The sequence below is a fragment of the Staurois parvus genome, unplaced genomic scaffold (assembly GCF_062004578.1).
Source record: "Staurois parvus isolate SC_StPar_1 unplaced genomic scaffold, SC_StPar_1.0 ptg000572l, whole genome shotgun sequence".
Classification (NCBI taxonomy): Eukaryota; Metazoa; Chordata; class Amphibia; order Anura; family Ranidae; genus Staurois; species Staurois parvus.
The window spans coordinates 5,543,980-5,563,865 of record NW_028318368.1 but is presented as its reverse complement, the minus strand read 5'-3'; the positions used below and the strand labels follow the sequence as shown (position 1 = coordinate 5,563,865).

Sequence of the window (19,886 nt, the reverse complement as noted above, 5' to 3'; positions counted from 1 at the left end):
GTATTTATTATTTAGTCTGTAGGAAAGTTATAGAGTTCACAAACTATGGCTACGTTCACACTAGCATTGTGTGCAGGAGGCAGAGAGGCGTTTGGGAAGCGTTTTTACAGCTTCCCAAACGCCTCGGACAATTCTGCACATTGCAGCACATGGTGCTGTTCTAACGGGAGCGTTAGCGTCGCGTCGCGGCAAACCGGACGCCGCTGGTCCAGTCAGGAGGAGTTGAAGCCTCCTATTCTAGTCTATGGTGCCGATACGCAAACGCCCGGCCGGCAGTTGCGACGCGGTTGCGGGGCATTTGTGGAGCGGTAACACCATTCAAACTTCATTCTAGGCGTTTGTGGGGCATTTTTAACGCTCGGCAAACGCCTAGCAACCGCTACTAAACCACGCATGTGGCGTTTGCGGAGCGTTGGCCGAGCGTTAAAAAACGCTCCGCAAACGCCGGACCAACGCTTGCCAAACGCTATAGGGGCGTTTGGCAAGCGTTGGTAAAACAGTCAAGTGTGAACGAGCCCTATATCTGAAAATTGATCAATCCTGAAGTACTGACAGCCAATCTAATTCCTTGAGGCCTGAAGATGTCATAACAGTATAGATATCCCCCAAATGGCCCCTTTTTGCAAAGTAGACAGGCCAAAGTATTTAATAAGCATGGCAAGTTTTTTGAAGTTGTCATTTTTTTGTAATATTTTTAGGAAAAAAAATTAAAAAAAAAACTTCTTTACATACTGTCACCAGTGCAGTACAACGTCATCATATAACTGATGTGGCGGTGATCAGGGTCATTACAGTTACCTTCGTTTATCCATGAGGAAGAACGCAGGTAACTGCACATAGTGAGAATGGGCCGTTACACAGAGGACCCACAGCTGCTGCATCACATGACCAGACCAGATTAAAAAGGTAATTACACAGATCTTTTTTTATGTAGGATGAGCAGGATAGGTAGAAGGAGTGGGGAGAGAACATTCTTAGGAATAGTTAGATTTAGCCTTTAATACCAAGTTAACTGAAATCCTGAAGTTAACTGAAATCCTATAGGGTGAACCTTTGCCAATAGGGTGGTTCAAGTATAGCTCCAGCCAAAACCTTTGTTACTCATTTTGAATAGGAAAACATAGGGAATGTGATCCGGCCAGTAACATATTTCATGTCTTGGGCAAGCTACACTTCACTACTCCACTCTATGTATGTATATATGTATATATATATACACACACATACACACACATATACACTTTTGCTAGACAGCATGGTCTGTTAAAGGAGGTTGAAAAATAACAGGCTTACTAGTCTAATCAACAGGTAATAAAACTGTTACAATGCGCATTGTCTCTTCTGCGATAAACAGCCTGTCTGCTTGCAAGTTTTAGGAAAATGCTTTCTATTCCACTTTAACCGCTTCCCCTCTGCCATATAGCAGAAATACTGCTACAGGGCGGCAGGGATGCGCAAAATCATGTGTATATACGCATTCACAGCCTCGGCTGTCAATCACCAGGTCTGGGGCGGTGATTACTCGCCAACACCCGGTGATCACTGAGTATTATTGGTAGGGGAGAGACCAGTGTATAAACAACACAGATCTCTCCCCTGTCAGCTCCTGCACGCTGCTTTGTATGGCTCTGCATAACAGAGCCATACAAAGCAGTGTGCTTACAGTGATGAAAACACACACAGCACAACGTAAAACTATACACAGCACATAGTTAACCCTTTGATCGCCCCTCATGTTAACCCCTTCCTGCCCAGTGTCATTAGTACAGTGTCCGTGCATTTTATTAGCACTGATCAGGATGTCCGCCGCAGACCCACTATATATGATCGCTGCCATTACTAGTAATAAAAAAAAAATTCCAGTATCTATAACACCATTTGTAAACGCTATAACTTTCACATAAACCAATTAATTTACACGTATTGGGATTTTTTTTTTGCAAAGACGTAGTAGAAAACATTTTGGTCTAAATTTATGATGACATGTTATTTTTTAAATTTTTTCTACTTGACATGTACTTAGTAAAAAGTCGAAAATATTGTCTTTTTATGTTTCTAGCACAAAATATTAAAAACGCAGAGGTGATCAAATACCACCAAAAGAAAGCTTGATTTTTGGGGAAAAAAAGGATGTAAATTTAATTTGGGTACAGCGTTGCATGACTGCGCAATTGTCAGTTAAAGTAATGCAGTGGCGTATCGCAAAAAATGGCCTGGTCAGGAAGGGGGGTAAATCCTCTGGAGGTGGAATGGTTCAGGTATGTCTCTATGCCATACTTTTTTTTTTTTAAAATGAATTTCTAATCAGCGTATATATATATTTGACAGACATGCCATGCTTATTCCCCATCAGTGGCATTAGTTTCTGTGACAATGGATAGACTGCACCTTCTTGGTCATATCAGAAAGCTGCGTTAGGAAAACAGACACACTTTGTTCATAACCTGATGGCTGGCACAATGCATATTTTTAGAGTGTACCACATGCTGGATTAAATTACAATGCTAGTGTTATCAGCAGAACAAATCCTTTTATATCCAAGGCCTCTAGAACATAGTCCTGTTTTAGAAGAACATATCCTACATTAAACTGGCTGTTGATTGAGTGCTCCTATCTCGGAAGAATTCTGTGAAGCTCTACTGTTAAATACAGCATGCCATAATGGAACAAGTTCATTTGTAAATAATGAAGAGGAATATGATTCAATTAAGCGCTGACCTATTTTTTTTTTCACAACATACTGCAGAAGCATCTTACTCCCATGTTGCAGGATGCCTTTCAGGCAGACGACTGCCCACTAATGAGCCCTAAGCTACAACAGTACTTTCTGGCTGTAATACATGCATACTTACTGTATACAGAAAATGTCCTAAGATCTCATATTTATAGCAGGGGGTTATCTCTATAAGCCATTATCCATATTAACAGGATGATAGCTTCCAGTAAATCAGATAACGCATTCCATACCGACATGCACACTCATTTTATACTGGCAGTGGGAAGTTTATCTCCTGAACTGATAGAGAACAACTGGGAATCAGGTGGTAATTTCCAGCACACTGGATCATGTTTCACAACACCAGATTCAGAAGACTCCTACTGCAGCAATTACAGTAAATAGATCCTGAAGTTTACCTAAATCAGTGGTTGTCAACTAAAAGTGGAGCACCACCCAAAAGGGGAAGATCCGCTTTAAGGACTGCTTCCCCGCTCCCCATTAAGGATTGGCACCTTTGGGGGGCGGGTACCCGAATTTAACAGGTACCCGCTCCCACTTCCAGTCCGATCACCTAGGCCATTGTAAGCAGAAGGTGTCCTCCCTCCCTCCTTCCCTGTACTCTTTTGGGACACGTGACAGGTCCCAGAAGACTACAGGACCATTCATGAAGTGCAGCGCTACTTGCGCATGCGCAGTGGGTACCCGGCTGTGAAGCCGCAAGCTATCACAGCTGGGTGCCCACACTGAAGATGCCAGCCTCCTTGAATCCAGGACAGCCGGTGAAACGGCTACAGGACACATACCGCAGGACCGAGGGACAGGTAAGTGGCTGTTTTTTAAAAGTCAGCAGCTACAGTTTTTGTAGCTGCTAACTTTTATTTTTTTACAAGGTGAGTGGAACTCTGCTTTAAGGGAACCCTTAGGCCCCATTCTTACCATGGTGCAGAGAGGCAAATATTTCTGCATGCACTCTGCAAGGGCAGAAAGAAAACAATTGCTTTCTATATGCCCTGTTCACGCCTCAACAGTAAAATCACGTGCAGATTTTTTATGTGCAGGAATCTGCAAAGTGCATAATGTAATTGAAATGTTCATGTTCATAATTGAAATGTTCATGAAAACTACTGTAAACTCATGCCTCTGCAAGTGAAAACTGATTTTTTTTTCTTCAGTTTTTCTGCACATACGATGTGAACAAGGCCTAAATGCAGCCCCTAACATCACCAAAGGGCCACACATAATTTTCAATATATATAATGCTTGAGAGGACTGTCAGAAACTGCAGACTTAATAAAGGAAATGGAGTCAGAGATTATGGACATGCTACTTTTTTGGCTGGGGATATGCTGCAGGAGACAATATGGTAGCTGGGAACAAATTACACGTGACTAGTAGAGATCAATCCCATTACCCCAATCCAGCCTCTCTCAACCTCAACACCCTTGAAATAACTTTCTGGTCCTAGGGTCCCTCGCTAACAATGACTATATCTACAACTCATGATACATTAGTGTGATGGTCAGTGGGAAGAATGCTCCTTACATTTGTGGTCACTGGTAAGAATGACCCTCTTTGGCCCCTTTCACATGGGGTGGACTCCACCTGCAATCTGCTTGCTCAGCAGGACATTTGCCTACTGATCCCTGCTGAGCAGGCAAATGGCAGGTCAGTGTCCACTCTTCTCCATGGGCGGTCAGATATAAAGGGACCGCCTGTCATAGCCTGGATACAAGCAACTATAATGAGAGTGTATATCTCCTTTTGGCTTATTTTCATGTGGCCATTAAAAAGCAGTATTACACTATGAAGATTGTGTTCTCTTCTTGATTTATGAGCATATGAGCTTTGATACTGGAGGAGGGTATATCTTCACCTGCCAATTGGTCCGGTTGAATATTGTCTATTTGATGACTGCCCGCACCATCCTACCTGAGGAGCCACCAGTTTGAGGGATCCAGAGGTGATCTACATTTGCTTTGTGGCCCTGCGGGTCCGTGGAGTGGAGGTGAGAGGCCATTGCAGCCATACTGCCTGGGATCACGTTTGGAGGGTGTTGTGATTCACCTGCACGTCTTAGAAATAATAGCATTTGTATGAACTGTGGACACTTTATTTTGCACAAAGCAACTGTTATCTGTTTGGCTTCTCTTGTAGATACTCACCTGGTCTTCATCGGGTACCCTTTGGGTACTAGGGGTCACTATCTCTTTTATATCCCCATGTGGATTTGGGTCATCTGTTGCCCCGTTTGTTAAGGTCTATTTTCTAGTATTTTACTTTATATAAATCACTTTTATTACCTCTTGAGTGTTATATTATTAGTTATAGCGCTGCATTACTTTTATATTTATTTGTACTATTGTTCCTATTTGGTATAGGTTAGATGCTGGCTGTTTTCTAGTTAAGTTCATTATTTACCGTAAAAGCGCAGGAGGACATTTTTTTGTATTGTAAAGTTTCTAACTGAACACCAATTCAAAGTTACATTGTATCCCTGAACACCAATGCTAAGTTAATAGTATACATTGGGGACCAATGCAAAGTTGGATTTTTGCACTGAACACAAATTAAAAAGTACGTGTTGCTACTGAGCACCAACGTAAATTATGGGTTTTTTGGGACTATGTCAATCTGATAATTACTATCCAATTCTGTTTTACATTTTATTAGTGTTTGTTATAGCTACAACTGTCTGATTATACTAAATGTTCCATGAGCTATAGATGAGAAAATGATTACAGAGGTTCTCCGAGGTCTTAGTTTCCTAGAGCATAAAAAGAAAGGCTGCCTTAGAGTATAGGGGAACACAAGGAAGGGCCTATTACCACACAGCTGGAAATATTTCTTCCTTAAGTAAAACAGTTCTTTGTCATATGTGTAAGGAAACCCTCACAAATTATGAATATGCATATTTTTTGTGCTGGGGTGAAAGGAAGCTCTTTGCACTAATACCCACTGCTACTCACAACATCTTAGGTCTATGGAAACAATGAATAACTGTTTAGCTGGTTTTAACCAAAGATGCAATAAACATGGCCTATTTAGCCATGTGGGGAAAACTAGCACCTTTGGTGCTTTCACAAAGTTTCTTACCCACTGTGGGTATAGCAGTAAGATGGATATCTATCTTAAAGCAGGTTTTCCACTACTGAGGCTGCACACACTGGGAAAAACATGGCTACAATGCATTGTTTCTACAGATTTCTGAATGAAGCTGGCCATTAGTGGCTTAAATTTTAGATGATCCCTGCTGTATTGGCCGAAATTCCAGCTGTGGGTTAGCACCACCTGGCTTGACAAAAGTCAATTGAAAGAGCGAAGGAACTGGGTGAAACATTGTTCAGTCGGACAGTGACTACATCCTCTTTGTAACGGAACCGACCCAGACTGCGCTTGAGTACTTCCAATAGTATACCGCTTCCCCGTACGAACACCGACAACAAACACCACAGCCTACCATAAAAGACTAGCACTACACCAATCTTGAAGTAAGCCAGGAGGGAGACTACTTTATTTGAACACAGATACAAGAGATATACACTCAGGGAACAATCAACCTCCTTGCATAATGACACAGGGCGGGGCAATCTACATTTAGTAACAAGACACACCCAGTCCCATCAGGAGGGAGGGCTGCTGGAGACACCCCCCCCCCCCCCACTAAGCTAATACACCTAAACACATACATCCCATACTAGTTTGCTCCCAAGCCAGACAAACAATAGAACAATGGGATGCAGCCAAATAACATTAAACAATCAACAACCCCCCACCCCACCTATCTCCTAAACATGTCTACAAAGTCTGAGACAAAGTCCACACAATATTAGGACAGATCAACCTGTACCCCTAACAGGCACAGGGTGATTTACACATAAGAGGGATATGGGGAGCTGAGATAGGGGTCTCTCCACCTCTCCAAAGTGAGCTGGGTTCCATGGGCCCCCCACCCAAAGTAAATCTCGTCACACTCTCATGTACAATCATTGTTGTGGTAATTAGGCAACTTTGGATGCTGGGGTTGCTTGAATACAATAGCCGGCAGTGCAGATCCCCCCATACTTGCTGTTTAGCATAGATTGAGGAACCAACCAAACAAACCAAAAATTAAATACTATATATTGCAGCTTACCAATTCTTACATTTGGTTGCTGCATTAATTTGCTTTTTCAGGATATTTTCCTTTATTTTCACCTGGAGATCTAACCAGAAACACGCTTCCTGTGTGGAGCCCCGTACAAACGGGCTGAATATCGGGTGGCATCGACCGGTTCAACGGGAACCAGCCAACATTTAGCCCATGTGAACAGTAGCCAGTCCACCAGAAGCCAGACGTTCTTCTGGATTTTGTCGAAGGGGCATATCTGAAAAAGGTCTGCCAATCAGCTTCCGATCAGCGCTTTTCACCGCTTGTGTTAGTACAGAGACCTGTGTCCCACTTGGCTGAACGGAAAAAAACTTAGTGTGTATAAGGCTTTAGGGTGTCTCCACTTTGGATGAAGGAGAAAAAGAAATGCATTTGGACAGCAGTATTGTCAATCTGGGGAAAAGGGAAATGTTATAAGCACTAGTAGATATAGATGGACTTGACAAACAAATTGAAGCTGAATTCCAGATAAAGCCCCTTTCACATGTGCGGTCCAATCGAGTTAGCCTGTCAGCTTTTCAGATGGGTCTCACTGGATCCTCCATTCTCTTCTATGGGTAGCCAAATGTAAACGGACATGTGTCTGTTTACATCAGGCTATACCCAATCCAATCTGATCTGGCTAAAATAAATGGGGGGGTCCATTCCCCACCATCTGGCCGGATCAGATTGGATGGCAGTCGGGAGTAAATGGACAGCCGGTCCAATTACATCCGACTGCCCATAGAGGAGAGCAGGTTGTCTGTGTCTGCTCTGCATAAGCAGAGCAGACACGGGCCAGTCATCCACCTACTCAGTGGGGGATAGCTGGACAGAGTCCACCTCATGTGAAAAGGGCCTAACACTTTCTTAGAAGCATATTTATTTTTATTTTTTTGAAACAAAACAATAAGCATGTTGTTACTTAACATACTGTATCAGATTGCAATGAAACAGATCCAATATTCACAGTGTACATGCACCAAAATGCTGGCTGCAGTGTTCTGCTATACAATTATCAAATATATTTCATCAAATGTACAAGCAGTTCACAGTACTTCTTGAAGTAAAAACATGCTATATATCTCAGTATAGTAAAAAACAACAAACAGAAACAAGTCAAATCAAAGTCAAGGATACGAAGCTGTATGAAACATGTATATGATCTAAGATCAATTCTAATCCATTATATTAACCACAGATTCCAACAATCTGGAAATGTTTTCTGATTGCCTATGGTAAAGGTCATATTTTTTCATATACATATGAGGCATCTACATGTCCAACAATATTAGAGATATTTGGGGCCATGTTGCCTTTCCATTTAACTAATGTTAGCCTGGCCACATATAAGATATGCAAACCAAGAGACCTCAAAGAGGTAAAGAAGGGATCCACATCAATACTATAGATTGCCATCTCGCGCACGGGTTTAATGACATGTCCTGTCTTTTTCGATATGAGATGAAACACCTCATTTCAAAAGATTCTCAAATGCAGACATGCCCAGATCACATGGATTATGGTGTCCACTTGACCACTGCCTCTCCAGCATAGTTTAGTCCCTGTATTAGAAAATGTTGCTACTCTACTTGCCGTTAGGTCAGATAACACTTTTTACAGTGGTTCTAAAGGTAGAAGGTTTTTTACCTTAATGTACTTTATGCATTAAAGAAACCTTCTGGGTGCAAACTCTCTCCTCAGCCACCCTTATAATTCCCTGAACCCCAGCTCAATCCAGCGATGTGCATGAGAGCCACAGCTCTTCTGGGTCTCTCTCTCCTCATTGGCTAACACAATAGCAGGCACAATTGGCTCCTACTGCTGTCAATTACAGCCAGTAAGCCAATGAGGAGAGAGTGGAGGCAGGCTGAGCCGCACTGTGTGTGTGAATGGACAATGAGGGCACTGAGCAGGAGGTAGAAGCCAGGACCACTGGCTTTGCTTAGTGCAAAACCGCAGCAGTTAAGTATAACATGTTTGTTCTTTTTTTATTACAACCTTTAGAATTGCTTTAAGCAGTTACAGCAAACAGTTTTTTTTCCTTCTTGGATAAAGGCTTTACATAAATAAAAACAAATATGACTATTGTCAGGACCCCTGTCAGTGTTAAATGCTATTTATCAACCTTCTAACTGCCAGTTTTGCTGGACAGCTTGGGCTGTTAAAAGAAGTTGACAAATAGCAAACTTACTGGCAGGATCATCAGGTAAAAACAAAGGAAAGAAGGAAAGAAAGAATTGGCAAACTGCAATATATAAAATTTTGGGTTTAACATGGTTTTAAAGGATAGGTACAGCCAAAGATTGTGGCTGTACTTCTCCTGTGGATGACAGGAGTGAAGGTCATTCTGCACTCTTGTGTGTCATTTTCAGCTGACGGCGGACTGAAGCCCACCGTCGGTTGATGTCACAGAGCCGGTCCAGCCTGGGGAAAGATCCCCACCATATGGTCGGGGTCCATCCAGGAGCTTGGTTCGGCATCTGGCTCTGCCTCTCAGAGATCCGCTGAAAGCCTGAGCCAGCCACTTCCGCCCCCTCCACAGCCCAGAGCTCCAGGGGGGCAGAGCAGACAGCTGACTGACGGTCACCAGCTCTCTGTGCACGGAGCACTAAGACCCGAGAAATCAGTAGTTTTTGATCGCTGAAGTTCCCAGTGAACTGCATCAACTTAGGTAAGGATGACTTCTAGAAAAATAAAAAAAATCTATCTCTTTTAAGATTCACTACACTGAAATATATGTTATTTAAGGTATGCTGTATGATGTGAACCCTCACCTTGTAAAACATATTCGAGATATACACACACACTCACACACTTTATTAGGTACACCTTGCTAGTGACAAGAAAATATCCCCCAAACCTTTACATCACCGCCACCAGCCTGGACCGTTGATACAACGCAGGATGGATCGATGCTTTTATGTTGTTTACACCACATTCTGACCCTACCACCTGAATGTCGCAGCATCCAGTCTGTCCATTCTCCTCTGACCTCTGACATCAACAAGGCATTTTCGTCCACACAACTCCCACTCACTGGATATTTTCTCTTCTTGGACCATTCGCTGTAAACTCAAGAGATGGTCGTGCATGAAAATCTCAGCAGATCAGCAATTTTTCATATACTCAGACCAGCCTGTATGGCACCAACAACCATGTCACATTCAGAGTCACGTAAATCCCCTTTTTTACATTCTGATGTTAAGTTTGAACTTCAGAAATTTGTTTCCACAGCGTCTAGATACCTAAATGCACTGAGTTGCTGGATGTGATTGGCTGGAAAGCTGTGTTACCAAACAATTGAACAGTCATACCTAATAAAATGGCTGGCGAGTGTGTGAGTGTGTGTATATATATATATAGATAGATAGATATATAGATAGATAGATAGATAGATAGATAGATAGATAGATAGATAGATAGTGAGAACTAGCATTAAGGGTAGAGCTTTTGAAGCACACAGCCACTCGCTTCTCTTCTTTTTAAGGGCTGTTTTTACCCAATTTTATTTGAAAGAAAGTAGCACACAATATAGGTTTCCCACGCAGGGGTATCCACCATCAATGCAAAAAAAAACACATAGATTCAGCCTCCTGGCTCTCTTTAGCAGCACCGCTGCTCAGGCTTCATGCCTCGGTCCTCTTGACCCTTCACATACAACACACTGCACCTGGGTTAGCGCCCTTTCTCAGCACTCCTGCTTCTCCAGCCCACAGGCTTGGACCCTGTCTGCTCTCAGACATCTCTGTGCCACCCTGCACACTTGTGGCTGCTCCCTTGCACCCACATGGACATCTAGGGAAGGTGGAGCCCAGAACCCTGGTCCTGACTCTAGAAGAAGCACACACACACCTGACCAATCAGTCTCCTGGCCATTCCCAAAACCTGGTCCAAGGATTGGAGATTTCATCCCTCCCAAATCAGTTTGAAATCTTCAGGCTCCAGGCCCCAAAATGGACTTTACAACCAAATGAGGAAAGTGAAAAGCCAGTTTCCTCTGCATTAAACAAGTACCCTGGAGTCCCTCAACCTGCCTTGTTGAGAATCCCGGGTGAAATATCCTTTCTACACTGTGACAGGTCACCACACTGTCACATTATATATACGTATATTTTTATTATGCACCATTTTTTATCTTTTTATAAGTGATCACATGGCTTGTGTTCCCAGCTGCATAAGCTGCTTAGAGAGCTGAGGGTGGAAACAGCAGGATACTGATCTTCCTAGTGATTAGCTGTACAGGGGGGGGGGGTGCATCAGCACAAGTCTGACCACTGTAGGAGTACAGGGAGGATGTGCTCCCAAGTACAATGCATAGAAGCAAACTGAATACTCTGGGATGATCAGCTTGAAATGGGAAAGCAGGGGGACTGGAAAGATCACCAGGTATCTCATACAAAGGAAACAATTCAAAGAAAACAGGATAATAAATATTAAAGGTTGGGTTAACAAATCCTTTAATAATAATAAGGCAAGTCAATATAAAAGGCCCATTATGATGCTTACCTCTTGCTGACAGCTTTTTGGTGTTGATAATTTTGGCTGCATATTCTTGTCCCGTGGTAATCTTCATGCATCTCCTCACCACAGAGAATGCACCCCTGAAAACCAAAAACAAGTTTGTTTAAATAGTTTCATCAGAAAAAGATTGTCTGATCTGATAATGGAGAAACATTTCCCACAGTGGACTGCCTTTCACAGTTTTCTAGAAGGCATTTAGGACTAATGGAGTGTGGAGGAAATGTGTTTCTCAGAAGTCACCCGACACCTCCTCCTGTCTCATTAATACTTTGCACAAGTATTCATACCCCATACATCTAACTAAGCACACATCAGCGTGTAAAGTTATGTCATCGTTTTTACTTGTCCGGACAGCTCTTAACTGATGAATTATTGTTTTATTACTATTATCCAGTCATTTATCAACACCTGCAGCTAAAATGTGGTCAGGGCCAATTCAGGTGGTATTTGTTTAGCTCAAAATGCTGTGTGGTCACTTTCTTGAATTGTGATACATTGTAATGTATATCAACCTCCAATCTCAACACACAATCTACTCTTTCCTACAAAATGCCATCTCTTCACTTACCTGACTGTATAACAACCATCTGATTCTTCACATTCTTAACACCCACTTTAGCAATTAAACAGGCTCTTAATGCATAGTTGTCATGTAAGATGGGAAAATCGACAAAAAACAGTGCAGCTTGAATGACTTCTAGTATAAATGCCACACATAGCACTTATACAAAAAAAAAGAAAAATAAAGCCTATCAAGAGTTGCTCCTCCTAACCTTGTGGCCCCTTTCACACGGGCGAAGTGCGCCTGCTCATTGGAGGATCAGTCTACTGATCCCTGCTAAATAGGCAGATCCACTTGTACAGAGTGGACACAGACACAGCTTTCTGTTCTCTATGGGGCAGTCAGATGTAAACATACCACCTGTCTGTTTGTATCTGACTGTCATTCAATTCAGTCCGCTAGATGGATGGAGAACAGATCCACATCTGCCTGTTTTTAGCGGATCAGATGCATGCAGGTGTAAATGGACGCATGTTCGTTTACATCCGCCTACCCATAGAGAGAGCAAAGGATGGTCTGATCAGGTCCACTTGAAAAAAAGACCGCTGACCCAATTGGTCCGCCAAAGTGAAAGGGCTGTATAGTTAGATTTCTATTTTGTTATAATCACTAATCTCATGTTGCATGGGTTAAAGGAAATAAAAGCAGGCAGACTGAATATATATATATATATACCCATGGTACATGGGGTGCTAAGGTTCCTTTCACACAGGGCCATACCACTCCATTCAAAGAGGGATTTGTGAACAGATCCCCTGCTGAATCAGAGCAGAACAGGATGGACACTGGTACCTATTTCTAGCTGGTACCTGCTCCCACTTGCATTGGGTTCACCTAGTTCTCACCCTCCCTCCTCAACCTTCTGGGATACATCACAGGACCCAGGAGGCTGCAGGATAATTCACAGAGAGCTGCGTGGCTTACGCATGTGCAGTGGGGAGCCGACTGTAATGCCACAGGGTGTCACAGCCTCCTTCCCACAGTAAACATGGCAGCGCCATGGACCTGATGACCAGCAAAAAATTGGCCCAGATGAGGACAGTGCTGGATCCTGCGACTGGTAAGTATCTCTTTATTAAAAGTCAGCAGCTACAGGATTTGTAGCTACTGACTTTTTTTTTTAAACTGACTGAAGATCCTCTTTAAAGTTGGCCCTACACACTTAGATTTTTTCATAGAAGAATATTATTTCTTGCCATCATCCAGTCTACTCATTTTGTTTAAAAGCCCTTATAATTTTGCCTAGACTTGGGCTTCTAGGGAGGGCTGATCTCATGTCCTGGGGGGAAAAAAAGGTGTACACACACACTCTATATTGCCAAACGTATTGGGACACCCCTGCAAATCATTGGATTCAGGTGTTCCACTCACCTCTGTGGCCACAGGTGTATAAAATCAAGCACCTAGGCATGCAGACTGCTTCTACAGAGCTCAGTGAATTCAAACATGGTACTGTGATAGGTTGCCACCTGTGCAATAAGTCAATCCGTGAAATTTCCTTCCTACTAAATATTCCACGGTCAACTGTTAGTGGTATTATAACAAAGTGGAAGCAACTGGGAACAACAGCAACTCAGCCATGAAGTGGTAGGCCACGTAAAATGACAGAGCGGGGTCAGCGCATGCTAAAACGCACAGTGTGCAGAAGTCGCCAACTGTCTGCAGAGTCAATAGCTAAAGACCACCACACTTTGTGTGGCCTTCATATTAGCACACCAACAGTGCGTAGAGAGCTTCATGGAATGGGTTTCCATGGCCAAACTGCTGCATCCAAGCCTTTCATCACCAAGTGCAATGCAAAGTGCCAGATGCAGTGGTGTAAAGCACACCACCCCTGGACTCTAGAGCAGTGGAGACGTGTTCTCTGGAGTGACAAGTCACGCTTCTCTGTCTGGATTTGGTTGTTGCCAGAACGGTACTTGCCTGACTGCATTGTGCCAAGTGTAAAGTTTGGTGGAGGGGGGATTATGGTGTGGGGTTGTTTTTCGGGGGTTGAGCTTGACCCTTTAGTTCCACTGAAGGGAACTCTTAAAACATAAGAATACCAAGACATTTTGGACAATTTCATGCTCCCAACCTTGTGGGAACAGTTTGGGGATGGCCCCTTCCTGTTCCAACATGACTGTGCACCAGTGCACAAAACAAGGTCCATAAAGACATGGATGAGTGAATTTGGGGTAGAGGAACTTGACTGGACTGCACAGAGTCCTGACCTCAACCCGATAGAACACCTTTGGAATGAATTAGAGCAGAGACTGTGAGCCACGCCTCCTCGTCCGACATCAGTGCCTGACCTCAAATGTGCTTCTGGAAGAATGGTCAAACCTTCTCATAGACACACTCCTAAACCTTGTGGACAGCCGTCCCAGAAGAGTTAAAGCTGTTATAGCTGCAGAGGGTGGGCCAACTCACTATTCAACCCTACAGACTAAGACTGGGATGCCATTCATGTGCGTGTAAAGGCAGGCGTCCCAATACTTTTGGCAATATAGTGTGTGTGTATATATATATATATATATATATATATATATATATATTGTCCTTTGTTGGCTTATCACATGTAGGTAGTGTAGGTAGTGACTGGGATGAATAACACTATAACACTGGGGACTTCTTGTTTTCCTTCCTAGGAGAGTGACGGCATCCCTCCCAGCAATGTAAGGTGCAAGGTTACTGCCACTTGAACAAACATACAGCAAGCAGAAGCTGTGTTTTAATTTGCTGTATGTTTATTCAAGTGTTTTGTAGCTGAAGAGAAAAAAAATGTAACTCAAGTGTGACATGAGAGAGGAACACTGACAGAGACATTTGTTTTCCAGGGACAGACTACTCAAAAGGGGGAATGTCCCCGGAAAACAGGGACAAATGACAACCTTGTCAAACGTAGGCACCTTCCTTGGTGCATTTTTGTTGTGGACTACATTTTAACATGCCAGCCTAGACGGGAAGCAACACTTGTAACTTTCTCCAACTAAAGAGCATAGCTGAACGCTAACACAAGTAATCCTGGGATGTGTAGTTTGAGACAAACAGTGCATGTGAGTATGATTATTTGTACACTGCTGAGCCTTACTGGAAATTCAAGACCAGTGCCTACAAGGACCGAGGGGGCAGTTCAAATAATCTACAAAGGCAAAACCTATCTAGAAAGCTTGATCCAGAAGACAAATCACAAGGTAGAGATTTATATTTTATATTTAATTGGTACACAGTTTTTTTTTCTTTTTCCAAGGGTTTAGTGCCACTTTAAACTACATCTGTTTCAATTACGATCCCTTATGTATTGACCTAGAATGACAGCAGACAGTGATGTCAATACTGGTTTCCTGTTTTACAACTGAACACTTTCCACAACAGATAATACTGAAGTATACTGTATCCACACAGACTCAAACTCCCTGTTACATGAATGTGACTGTACACCCACCTACATCCAATCCTTATCCACTTAAAACAGACTATTGGATCGGATTCCAGTCGGCTATAAACAGACAGGCGGTCCGTTTATATCCAATATAGAGGAGAGCAGGCTGTGTGTGTCTGTTCTGCATAAGCGGAGTGGACACAGACCAGCCATCTGCTTGCTCAGCTGGGATTAACAAAAAGGTACCCTGCTGAGCAAGGGGAATACTGGAGGAGTCTGCCCCATGTGGAAGGGGCCTTAGGAGCCACACACAACTGTCCTAAATTCAAATAATGACAGAAGCCAGCAGGGAGGAGAACCCCTGGGGATGGGGCAGTATGGAGATGGGAGGGTGCAGACTGTGACCTTGTTGTAGGTTACACCTAAAATATGGGTATACCATGAAATTTGGTCAGAAAGGTGGACTTCTCTTTTATTATTTATGTTAGCAAAATTCCATTGCTCTATCCACCCCATGTTGGAGCCATCATTTTATAAACAGACATCATGAGGTTTACTTACTGAAATTAGGCTCACTTCTGCAAGAAACCAATCAGCTTCCTCAGCTTTTTCAATTAAGCTTTATCAATAAAACCTGAAAGCTGATTGGTTTCTATACAGAAGTGAGCCTGATTTTGCACTCTCCAGCTTTAGGCTGGCCATATATTATACAATTTTCTGTCCAATTTCTGTCCAATTTCCTTTAGATTTACATTTAACTATGCATTGCAAGAGCCTGCCTAATTGGATACAATTGAAAGTGTTGTTCAGATATGACCTCATATTATATGGTTTTTGGTAAATCTAAAGCAAAATTCTCAAGAAAATTGTATAATGTATGGCCTGCCTTATGCAGGCCATAGACGGGTCGAAAATCAGCCGATTTTAATACAGTTAATGGGTTAATTGGTTGGCCGTTTTTCGGGGTTTTGGCACATTTTTTTATCGGTAAAATTGGAAAAAAATCGTCCGATTTTGCCGATCGGGCGATTTTCCTGGCAATGATGGGCAAATTGGCCGATTGTTTTACCGATAAAAAACCTGCGTATGAGCCGTGACCTGCAAGAAGAAGAAGAAAAAGAAGAAAATTCCAGTCCGCTATTATATTTTACATGAAAAAGTATTACGGTTGCAACAATGTATCCATTTGTATTCAAATAAAAACATCTGTATCTGAAATGGATACAAATAGATACATTGTTGCAACCACAATACTTTTTCATGTCAAATATAATAGCGGAGCTCTCTGCAAGGAACAGAAGTAATTAAATGCCGGCCGTAGACGTGACAAAAATCGGCCAATTTTTTTTACCGTTGGTGGTAACGTCGGCCTATTGAACGACTGATTTTTCGTATTTAGTTTTTTTCAAAAACGGATAGTTTTCGACCCATCTATGGCCTGCATTAAGCTGGCCATACACTATACAATTTTCTTACAGTTTTCTGCCCAATTTCCTTTAGATTTACCTTCAACTATGTAGTGCAAGTGCCTGCCTAATTGGATACAATTGAAAGTGTTGTTTAGGCTTATTATATGGTTTTTGGTAAATCTAAACCAAAAATCTCAAGAAAATTGTATAATGTATGGCCAGCCTAAGGCTGGCCATACATTATACAATTATCTGGAGATTTTTGGTTTAGATTTACCAAAAACCATAGAATAGGAGGACAAACCTAAACAACACTTTCAGTTGTATCCAATTAGGCAGGCCCTTGCACTACATAGTTGAAGGTAAATCTAAAGGAAATTGGGCAGAAAATTGGAAGATAATTGTATAATGTATGGTCAGCCTTAGTAAATAAACCCCATTCTGTGGCCAGCTTTTTCTTCTGAGCTCCTTGGGCAAGCCCGCTGATGATATTCACGTCTTCTGTGCAGGAAAAAGAAATACATATACTGTATATTTCCTGAGATCTCAGAAAACAGCACATTTACTTACTTTTTCTCATGAAATATTGCAAACTAAAATGGCACGTTGGAATACATTGGTTATGTAGTCTCCCCAGGAGGCAGCTGGGAGACAATGGCACATTTATTAGTGCCTTGGGAGAGGCAAAAATCGAAATAAACAATAACACATTTGAAGAAATGATGGATTTTGCAATACAACTGTAATGTGTTTCCTGCTGAGCAAGCAGAGCTGCATGCAAATGTATTTTAATGTTTTTTTTGTTTTTTTAGGGGGGGGGGTCAATTTAAATAATAAATCCCTCACATGTGCATGCTTGCAAACAGAATAAATAGGAATATAATTACAAATGTTATTCTAGTTAAAAAGCTGAAATAGAGATCTGACTTGGAACATGATTCGACCACTAAAATATCCTTTTTGAAAAAGAGCTTTCCACTAGGATGCACACCTGTATCACTTGAAGATGATGTTTATGTATACCGAATAGAAAGGCAGAATATTGCCAGGGCTGACTCAAGGGAAAACTCTAACTACTGGTTGGGAAAGACCATCAATTCTTCCGCATCGATCAGTCTGTAATTACTTGGATCAGGAGACGATAATCTAATGTCTATGGGGACCTCTAGTCTAGCTCTTTAAGATCTATTTTTAGGCACATTTATTTGTGTTCCTTCTGTTGCTTGCAGCTACTGCATTCAGCTCTTGACCTATATATGCACATCATCTGCATGCAATATCATCCAGAACAGGGGACGCTAGCAGGAGGAGGAACGGACTTGCAGTCCCAGACCTCAATTACAGCCTAACACAATCAGGTTACAATTTCAGTCTTGGAATAATACGGGAATGTGTATTAAATTAGCCTTGTTTTGGTCTGCTGGACTTCTGAAACCAGCTGCCTGTGCCTTGATCTCACTGGGTGTTAGGAATTTCCACGCAGACATCCATCTATCTGGCTAAACCCTGGTACACCAACAGGATCTGGAAGAATCGGGGACATAGAGGTGGATGTCATTCACATCCCTTCCTTTAGCCATGCGTCTCACTTCATTAACTTGGACTTTCCTTAAGGGCTCCTTTACACCATATGCAGTGGAACAAGCTATTAAATGCAATACAAATGTTTATGCAAGAAAAATGAATGTATTTCAATGAATCCCACTCATTGCAGTGTAGTGCATTCACATGCGTTTAACCGCTTGCCTACAGGGCACTTATACCCCCTTCCTGCACAGGCCAATTTCCAGCTTTCAGCGCTGTCACACTTTGAATGACAATTGCGTGGTCATGCAACACTGTACCCATATGAAATTTGTATCATTTTTTTGAAACAGATAGAGCTTTCTTTTGGTGGTATTTAATCACATCTCGGTTTTTTATTTTTTGCTAAACAAACCAAAAACAAATGAAAATTTTGACAAAAAAAAGTTTTTTCTTAGTTTTTGTTATGAAATTTTGTAAATAAGTGATTTTTCTTCTTCACTGATGTGCGCTAATGAGGCTGCACTGATGGGCATTGATAGGCTGCACTGATGGGCACTGATAGGTGGCACAGATGGGCACTGATGAGGAGGCACTGGTGGTGGCATTGACAGGCATCACTGATGGACACTGAAAGGCAGCACTCATATATGGCACTGGTAGGCGGCACTGACTGGAACTGATAGGTGGCACTGACTGGCACTGCTAGGCAGCACTGATAGGTGGCACTGATAGGTGGCACTGACTGACATTGATAGGTGGCATTGACTGGCACTGATAGGTGACACTGAAAGGCAGCTCAGATAGGCACTGATATGTGGCATTGATGTGGCACTGATGGGCACTGGCAGGTGGCATTGATGAGCACTGACAGCCGGCATTGATGGACACTGACAGGTGGCACTGCTGGGGCTACACTGATCATCAGGGCACACTGATCATCAGTGCACTGATGATCAGTGTAGATGTCCCCTCTAAGGAATGCTGATTACCAGCCTTCCTCTCCTCACGAGTTGTCAGCGTGACAGCTCGTTAGGAGAGAAATGCCAATAACCAGCATTTCCCTATTTACATGCGATCAGCTTTGATTTGTCTTCGGCTCTTTCCATTGATCGGTGATCCGCTGTATCCGAGGGACATAGAGCACCACCGATCACCGCCCTGCACGCACCCGGAGCCGCACGGTTAGAGTGGGAGGACGTTATATGACATCCTCCCAGAAAGAGAGAACCGCCTTGCACCCATCATTTCCTTATATGGCGGGCGGGAGGCGGTTAAAGAAAGTACAGGGTGCTGCATTTGTTTGCATTGGAATGCAAGTCAAGGTACTGTAAAAACATGTAAATGCAACTCATTAGGCTCCATGTACACTGCAGCTGATAAACTGACGTTCAGGAGCTGTTCAGCGTTTTTTTCAGCAGCCCCTGAACTCTCCCTAATGTTTTCCTATGTGTCCGTGTACACATAGTCGTTTACAGGCAGTTGAGTTTCCAGTCTTTTTTTTGAACGCACCAAATTTGCATTCAGGAGTAGATTTTATCAGCGTTTCAAACGCCAAATGCTTGTAAATGTGGCTAACCACGTTTATAAGCGTTTACGTTTGGAATTTTTTTTTAGCTCCTCCATTTCCAGATGCTGTCCGGAGCCTTTTTTCATCG

At 42.5% G+C, this 19,886-nt stretch overlaps 1 protein-coding gene across 14 annotated transcripts in view; it reads right to left on the bottom strand.

The window, feature by feature from the left end:
- Positions 1–19,886, bottom strand: part of CAMK2D (calcium/calmodulin dependent protein kinase II delta) — a 319,896-nt gene that overhangs the window by 289,778 nt on the left and 10,232 nt on the right. For all 14 annotated transcript variants that reach the window (XM_089691803.1, XM_089691799.1, XM_089691802.1 and 11 more), the window contains exon 2: positions 11,355–11,449. In XM_089691803.1, coding sequence (XP_089547929.1) covers positions 11,355–11,449 — 95 coding nt within the window. The remainder of the gene's footprint in view (positions 1–11,354; positions 11,450–19,886) is intronic.